Genomic DNA, 9,029 nt, shown 5'->3' with positions numbered 1-9,029 from the left:
CGAACTCCGCACAGAATAATTTATTTTGTTTTCCAAATAGTTCATTCTCTTAGAAAAACAATATTATTTTAGATTTTCTGCCCGAAAATTATGTGCGCATTTTATTTGAATTTCACTTGCGATCCTGAGTTTCTATTTCATTTAATTAGAATAGATTTGGAAAGAATCCTTTTTAATTATAGAAAAATCCCATATTATTCACTTTGAAGACCAAGCTGAAAGAGGCAATTGAAGAGAATATGCCTTATTATGCAAAACTAGCCAACACTAAATTCCCAAGCTCCCTGCAATCTAACCACAGAGGACTAAGGCTTCGTTTGGGACAATTTTTTTACTGCTTCTTAAAGCAACTTTTTAATATAAAAATTTTAATTTTTGTACTAAAAAATATCTTTAAGAAGCAATAAAAATATCATCCCAAACGAAGCCTAAAACTCGGTTAATTTTCCTCGCATTAAAATGAGAACTTGAACAGCATGTCATGTTTGTAAACCTCTCCAGGATTCACAATCTGAGAAGGGAACTGTGGATGGTTGACAGCATCAGGAAATCCTTGTGTCTCCAAGCACAAGCCACCATACCTCCCATATATCGCCCCTCCTTTGCCCTCAACACCATTTAGATAATATGCAGTGTAGAACTGCACCGCCGGTTGGTCTGCCCAAAGCTCCATTGCTCGGCCTGACCGGCGATCCTCCACAACCGCAACCTTCCTCATTCCCTGACCATCAACAACATAGTTCATATTATAGCCACCCTTGACATAGTTGATTCGGCTTTCAATAGTGTTTGGGTTGCGAAAGTCGTAAGGAGTGCCAGATACTGAGGAAATGGCACCAGTTGGTATGAGCTGATCGTTTAGTGGAGTAATATTGGAGGCAAAGATCTGGACGGTATTGGATAAGATTGAGCCTGAGTTGTGTCCCCCAAGGTTCCAGTAGGAATGCTGGAGAAGATTTACAGGAGTTGCTTTTGTTCGTGGTGTGGCTTCCATGGTGACACTCAGTTCATATGCACCGGAGATCTTGTAGGTCACATAGACATCTAAGTCGCCAGGAAAACCTGTTCAATAGTTTTGATTTGCAGTTCCAGGTGTAAGAATGGTTTCTATAGATCAAACTTTTCCTTTGAAAAATAAGTGCTGCATGTTAGGTAAAATATATTTTTTCAATATTAGCTTGATTTAACAAAACAATCCGCTCTACATACAGAAAAATAGATTAAAAGAGCTTTGAAAAAACAAGGTAAGGCAAGGTGCAAGGTTCCTTGAAAACTTACATGGAAGAAAAAGAAATTCATGCTTATAAACTAGGAATAAAATCCCATAGATATTTCTTCAACTATGGGATTATTTAGAATAGTATAAAATGATAATGATCACATCATATAATGTTGGAAAAAACAATGAAGTTTCAAATTCTAAGTTCAAAAAATTATGCTGATTAGATTATTTTAAGATAAAATTGTATGCATATCACCCGAATTGACTATTTATGAAGTTCATAGATATTGGTTCCATTATCATAATAACTCTTGTTCTATAATCGATAAATGGATGTCCAACCCCTTATCACTTCCTATAATTTTTTTTAACTTGATATATCATCAAAAATTAATCTTGATCGAGCACGAATCTCAAGGCAAATCAAAATTGGAAACTTCCGAATTTAAATCATGAGTCATCCGTAACTCCGATTTCAACAAACTTAAAGTCAAATTGAATATCTCAAGGAGATGAACCAAAGACACCAAATTTGATCCAATCCGAGCCCAAATGGGTCCAAATCGAGGGCCGGAAGAACATATAGAAGGTTTAAAGCATAAAATGGATGACCAAATGATATTTAAATGTGCATGCTTATAGTCAAATCGAACGGATCGACGTGACGAATCCAACGAGCCTAAGATCATCGAATTCTGATATCATAAAGACACTGAAATGCTTGATAAATGTACTATGATCGAGGGAATTGATATCGATCGTCCATCAAAACACTCCCAACATGCCCATAATATTCTCCATATTTACTAGTCATTCCACTCCCATAAACTATAAATAAACTACTCATTCTTCATTGGAGGGAGAGCAAGCAAGAAAAAGAATATAAGAGAGGAAGAGAAATTTGGAAGCTCTCTTGCCGCCGATTGTTGATAGACTTCTGCCCATTGCCATCGACTGAAGCCGGACTTCCGCCCGGCTAGCGACAGTTGCCGGACTTTTACCCGAGAGCCGTCGAACATCTATTCTACCACTGCCGGACTTCTGCCCTACCGTCCTCATTGCAAACTCATAGGAATTGCAACCCACTTCATAGACTACTGTAAATTAATTGTCCTCAAGTTTAGGGACAGGTCAATATTTGTAACATATTCAAATAGTAGTGGAATCATTTCAACTGGGCATGATCCTGTGGTTTTTCCCATTTTTTTAGGATTTTCCAGTAAAAATCCTGGTGTTTCTAAATTCTTTGTTTGTGTGTTGGGTATCCGTACAACACTAGGATGAAATAATTTCTTACTTTAACACCGCAAATATTGTGATGGACCGGGTGAACCGGTCCCGCCTGGACCCGTGCGGGTCTACAGGCGAAAGAGAGGGGGGGCGGGGGACCGGTTGGACCAAAGGGACCCACCCACTTAAGTGGGGGTAATTTGGGATGGGAGGAATTTTTGGGAAGGGTATGAAGGGAGCCATTAGGGTTTAGTTCTATCATTATGAAAAGTAAAGTCTCTTTCTAGTTTTTTCTTCTTCTAGTCTCCTTCTTGTTCTTTTCTAGGGTTTTCTTTTGGGAGATCTTGTCCTTCTCGAAGTGGACAAAGTTATCTTGTTTTCTCTTGGCTTTCTAATGCAAAGGTTCTTGCTTTTCATCACAACCCTCTTGTGATTATTTCTCTTTGGTTTTGGTGGAGAAATTCGTCATTTTTGGGGGAAATTAGGGCAAAGCCGAAATTGTAGAACCCTAGGGCGTATCATATTGATCTAGCCCGCAACAGTTTAATTATTTTTGTTTTGAAGGTTCACTATTTTGAAACTTTAAATCCATGCTCCAACATTTAATCAATTTATTTTTAATGCTTGTTTCTCCCATTATTAATGCTCTCTAATTTGTCCTATCTTTCATATTTAAAATTTTAGCATTAATCTCTAAAATGAAGACAAATCACTCGAATTCAAAGTACTTGGGCAAGCACTCAGCTTACCATTCACAACATGAGCACAACAAAATACAAGACAACAACACCAATGAATCCATAGTCAAATGTGCCAAAAAAATTTAGCACTGAATAACCATATCTTTACTAAGGGGCATTGTAATGAGTGAAACTAGTTTAGACTTTCTTTATTATCTCCAAGCAATTATTTGATACAAATACACTTTCCAAAAGAAAATCATGTGGCATAAATGAATCGACATATGACATAAATGAACTCACATGTGGCACAATTGGACTGGAATGTTTATGATTTTTGTTGCTTTTAATGTTTACTTATTCGATTAAATGAATGTAACCCATATATTCAATCAGATTTCACTATGTTACCAATTTCAATGCTTATTTAAATAATTTTTACGCTCAGAAAAAAAAATCTTATACATAACTAGAAACAAAATATTTAAACAGGCTTAAACTAAAAGAAAAGTAAGTTACCAAGCATACTAATTGATCATGATTCTGAAATCCATCGTTTTATAATAATTTATTAGTCATTCATTATCAGCCAATTCGATAATGAATAAGACATAAATATGACTTTCAATAGAATAATCTATCTTAGAAAAGATTGGAGTAGCACCAATGACAGATAAAATTAGAGAGAGTCGTCTTAGATTATTTGGTCATATAAAACGGCGGCCTTCAGATGACCCGATTAGGAGAGTAGATTTATTAGATTTAACCTATGTTAAAAAAGGTAGAAGTAGACCTAAAAAGTAGATCTAAAAAGATTGGTTAGAAAATATTAGAAATGTCCTTGCTTTATTAGATCTAAATGAGAATTTGACTCTTAACCAGACATAATGGAGAAAAATGATTCATATAGCCGACCCACGTAGTGAGATAAAGGCTTGTTGTTGTTGTTGTTGTAATAGAATATTTTATCTTGGCCCATTTTCATTCTATTTAGCTAATGATATTATTTTAAAATCGAACAACTAGTTTCAAATATAAATATATTTCAAAAAATTAAAAATAAGAGCAGATATATTTATGATAAATGAATTTCTTTATCTTATTTTGTTTAATAAAATTTTCATAAATTTTTCATATTTACTTATTATGCATCCATGTTTCTTTTTGCAATCTTATAACTCCCATGCACTTGCATGGAGTAATTTGCTAATCATAAATGGGAATGTGTAATTTGCTTGTATTGGCAATGAAAATAAGAAATCCAGCAATTATATTTTCTAGATAATCCATATAACAGTTTTACTTCATTCCTTATCCGATAAACAAGCGAAGAGATACTTCTACATCATAAAAAAAAATATATGTTAATCAAGCACGAATCTCGAGGCAAAATCAAGTTGGAAACTTCCGAAATTAAAATTGGGACCATCCTAACTCCGATTTCAGCAAACTTACAGTCGAACTAAACATCTCAAAAATACGAACCCAACAACATCAAATTCGACTCAATCCGAACTTAAATGAATCCAAATCAAGGACCCGAAACATTGTTGGAAGGTTCGAACCACAATTTGGTTTAACAAATAGTTTCCAAACGTGACATGCTTATAGTCGAATCAAGCGGCTCGATGAGACGAGTCCAACGAAGCCAAGATCACTGAATTCTGATATCACTAAGACATTCAAATGTCCAACAAAAAGTACATGATCAAGGGAATAAACGTCGGCCGTCCATACAAACCACTCCCAAAATACCCTTGATCTTCCTCCTATTTACGGGCCATGCCACTCCAGAAAATCTATAAATAGAGCCTCTCTTTCTCATGAAAAATAGACCAAAGCCAAAGGGAGAGAAGTAAGAGAAAGATCAGAGATCGATCTTGCCTCGTCGCTCCTCCTCAACCACTGCCCGGAGTTCCGCCAAACCACGGTCTGACACCGGAGTTCTGCCGAACCACCGCCTGATGTCGGAGTTCTGTCGGACCATCGCCTAACGCCGGAGTTATGTCGGATCACCACCAGACACCGGAGTTCTACCGGACCACCGCCTAATACAGGGACTTCTACCGGACCACCACCTAACGACCGGACTTCTACCGAACCACCACCTGACGCCTGACTTCTGTAGGACCACCGCCTGACGCCCGGACTTTTGCCGGACAACCAACTGTCGTCGGACTTCTGCTGAACTTACACCCAGTCACCAACGGTCCTTCCTACCTCAATGGTCGGATTACGATCTTTCCGATCTCCGTCGTCTGCCGACTATGGTCCTTCCGACCTCCAACGTCTGTCGACTACGGTCTATCCAACATCCGTTGCCTGCCGACTATGGTCCTTCTGGCCTCCATCATCGAGTACGGTCCTTCCAACCTCCGTCGCCAGAAAACGGTCCTCCCAACCTCCAACCCCTGTCGACTACGGTCTTTCCGACCTCCAACCCCTGTCGACTACGGTCTTTCCGACCTCCAACCCCTGTCGACTATGGTCTTCCCAACCTCCATCGTCTGCCGACTATGGTCCTTCGAACCTCATCATCAACTACGGTCTTTCTGACCTCCAACACCTATCAACTATGGTCTTTCTGACCTTCGTCGTCTATCGTTTGTGGTCATGCCGACCAAACAAACATGTATATGTTAATTATTGTAATTCTCACCATGTAATGCACTCTATATGATGTATATTTGTGACATCAAGCCAAGGCCTTCTCCAAAGGAAGGGCCTCATTTGTAATCGACTGCAAATACTAGTGGATTCATTCAAAATGGGCCAGATCCCATGGTTTTTCCCCTTTTCAAGGGTCTCCACTTAAAAACTCTAGTGTCTCGTACAAATGCAACATCTCTCTCTTATCTGATTGCGTGCTGGATCTTCGTACAAAGCTAAGATGTTAAATTTTATATTTCTCTACTGCCGTAAATATTCCAGGACGCAACATATACCATATTATGTTATTTAAATATGTCAATAATTTGTTTTACAAACATCATCAAATAGAAATACAAAAATGATAATCATACTTGATACTTTATCTTTACTAACATTAGATGTTGACTGGCATCTAATGTCAAGACATAATGAAGAATCATACTACTGTATTTTAAAACATATAGCATTGACATCTCAGCACATTAAATTAAACCAAACATATAGTAGTTGATTGGTAACATTGACATCGTACAAAACAACCCCTAAAACAATTGATTGGTTTGCTCTAATTTAGTTAGGGACCTTTGAATCTGGTAAGCCCAAGGTTAGTTCACAATGATCATGAAAAACTTTTGTTGGCAATAATCAGTATTTCTTAGTGTGTTCCCATATGCATATATATACATATATTCACATGGGACATGGATGATTGTCGCCGGTCGGCCAAGCATTGTAACAACTTCTGCTAAATGACAGTGGAGACAATCATGTGGTAGTCATGCAGTGGCATATTAGACATCAAAAACTGCCATGGGATGAAGGCAGGAATCATGGGACATAGGAGACGACCAATGTTGGTTGCCAGTAGAGTCGGTTTGAAATTTTGAATAGAAAAAAAACCAACTATTTTTAAGCAAATCAATACACAAGTTTATTTGATGAGTGAAGATAATTAAAACCATAAAAAGCATGCCCCTAATTTTAATTAGATAAAAGCTAAGGTGACATACCTTGTTCTTTGTTAAAACTGTAGTAATACAATTTTATATAGGGGAATTCACCATCAACTACCAATTCTTTGACTGTCCAGATGACGAAGCTAAATCCTCTATGTCCACCTGATTAAAAGAAAAGAGAGTAATAGATAAAGCATTAGTTAAACTACATACCATATGCATCAATTTGGTAACTTTGATTTACCATGAATGCTGCTTGTTCCATCGTTAGGATATAACCTATATGCAGTTCCATTTAGAACGAATCGAGCTCCTGAAATTCTGTTGCCAACCCTCCCTACCAATGCACCAAAATAAGTAGTCCCATTCTGAACATTCACAAAATTGTAGTTAGCTTTCACCTGAAAACATGAATTATGGCATGAAACTGAAGAAACAAGTAGCGTTATGCCTTAGAACAACCTAGAAAACTATAAGAAGGTTTGTGGTCTTATCTAATCCAATTACTATGCTAATTGTATAATGCAATTACCCACATCCCATTTTGCACATATTCCAGCTTGCCTTCAGGATTCAAGTCTCGAAAATTGCGGTGGTTTCATATAAAAAATGTCAAATTTTGATCCATTAGCGTATTAGAACTAATAAATCAAACCGGAGAGTTAATAAATCACAATATTTTGAAAACATTTTTGTAACTCGTTGAAGAATTTTATTTGTTTCAAACTTTTTGAGCCATAAATATCTATTCAGTGTCTGCAAAAACAACTCCGGCCACTGAAGCATCGGTCTCAGAAGCATCAAAAGAATATTGAAAACCACTTAGGACTCCTTTTGAAGAGGATACCCTCTTAGGCACCCTTTAATGACTGGAAACCACAACAGAGTATGACCTTAAGAAAAATTATAAAGGTTTCGTTTCAATCCTTCAATAAGGAAACATCATTAATGATAAATCAACAATAAATGGTTTCAAAGTATGAATAAAAGTCGGCATCTAGGGTGATGCCCACATTACGAAGATAACTTTAGGTACCTACCCATGACAAAAGCAGGAAAAAAGAAAGAGACAAAAAAGAACAAATGAATAAGTGCATTAAATGACGTAAATCGTACAATATATGGACGAATCCCTTCATAGCCCAGAACAACATCAGCTAAATTCCCTGGAGATGTGCGATATTGCATTATACTCAGATAAAATCGTCATTAATCACAAAAAATGGGGAAAATATGCATTTTTAAATGTTTTTCGCTTTTTGAGGGGAAAATCCATGAAGGAAAACTTGCCTTCGGAATCTGGAAGGATGACAGAGAGGATTGTGGCTCCCCAGTTGGTAATCTTAACTGAAAAGTTTCCTTTCTTGAGCTCATAGATCCCCACTGTCTTCCTTGGTACTGCGGAGGAAGAACCCAAGAAGACAAAAGCTATCAGAGAGAGGAAGAGGAGTGCATGGGATCTAGCCATAGAGCTCCTTATTTAGGAGGAAAACTTGGCAATGTGTGGGGTGGATGATGAAAACTAGAGAGGAGAGTTTGAGGTTTAACCTTGAAGGCTTTGAGCGTATTTATTTCAAACATCAAATTAATACACTTTAAACAACATTTTTAATTGTATTAATATAAAAATTAGATATAAATATTGAAATGCCCGAAAACATTGACTTAAATTTTGAATAAAAGGAAATTCATTTTTAATTCTTATACATCACAAAACTGTTGCATATTTCTATATTTAATATTTAAATATTACATTTTTATCATTCGTATCAAAATTTTAGGATATTAAATATATCACATATATATATTACTCAGATGGGGGGTCGGCGGCGGAGGTTGCTTGATTCAAACGGCTGACAACGACAGGGGAACGGAGCCTGGAGGATAGTCGAAGGCCAACAAAGCTTGGAGGATTACCAAATGGCGAACGATGGGACCCTAGAGGATGCCAGGATGGTCAACTCCCAACCGCGACGGAGCTTGGAGGACGATTGAATGGCGAACGATCGACTCCCAAATGTTGAACGGCCCACTCCTGACGCAATTGACAAGCTTGATGACATGACTGAAGCAGTGACGCGACAGACGAGCAACTGAGCTGGAAATCCAGGCCAATTCGGGTTAATTTCGGATTTCCGGGTCAATCCGAACCCAACTCATTTACTAACCAAGTCGTCCCGAATCCGGATTTTTTTCATATTAGGTTCGGGTCGTGTCAAAATTTAGCACTCCTATAATATATCACATAAATATGTGTTGAATTTTTGTTAATAATTTTATCGTAAAAAG

The 9,029-nt window shown here is 37.3% G+C and overlaps 1 protein-coding gene across 2 annotated transcripts; it reads right to left on the bottom strand.

The window, feature by feature from the left end:
• Window positions 1-228: 228 nt before the first annotated feature.
• On the bottom strand, window positions 229-8,282 carry LOC110109777 (aldose 1-epimerase). Of its 2 annotated transcripts, XM_020840976.2 has the most exons (5): window positions 8,031-8,282; window positions 7,857-7,906; window positions 6,985-7,108; window positions 6,795-6,902; window positions 229-1,062 (listed from the first exon to the last, which is right to left on the bottom strand). In XM_020840976.2, exons 1-5 carry the CDS (start codon window positions 8,206-8,208, stop codon window positions 455-457), a joined length of 1,068 nt encoding a protein of 355 aa, XP_020696635.1. In that variant the 5' UTR covers window positions 8,209-8,282; the 3' UTR covers window positions 229-454. The 2 variants fall into 2 exon arrangements, with proteins under 2 accessions (XP_020696635.1, XP_020696636.1); XM_020840977.2 differs by lacking the exon at window positions 7,857-7,906 and having other exon boundaries at window positions 8,031-8,255.
• Window positions 8,283-9,029: the final 747 nt, after the last annotated feature.

Source organism: Dendrobium catenatum, unplaced genomic scaffold (assembly GCF_001605985.2).
Source record: "Dendrobium catenatum unplaced genomic scaffold, ASM160598v2 fragScaff_scaffold_1116, whole genome shotgun sequence".
NCBI lineage: Eukaryota > Viridiplantae > Streptophyta > Magnoliopsida > Asparagales > Orchidaceae > Dendrobium > Dendrobium catenatum.
Note: the sequence above shows the minus strand (reverse complement) of the source record. Positions and strands in the feature narration are given on the sequence as shown.

Coding starts and splice junctions, on each gene's coding strand:
- LOC110109777 (XM_020840976.2), bottom strand. CDS start 8,208: ATGGCTAGATCCCATGCACTCCTCTTCCTCTCTCTGATAGCTTTTGTC. Junction 6,903..6,984: donor TGGAACAAGCAGCATTCATG/GTAAATCAAAGT, acceptor TCTTTTAATCAG/GTGGACATAGAGGATTTAGC. Junction 1,063..6,794: donor CAGTTTTAACAAAGAACAAG/GTATGTCACCTT, acceptor ACTATTGAACAG/GTTTTCCTGGCGACTTAGAT.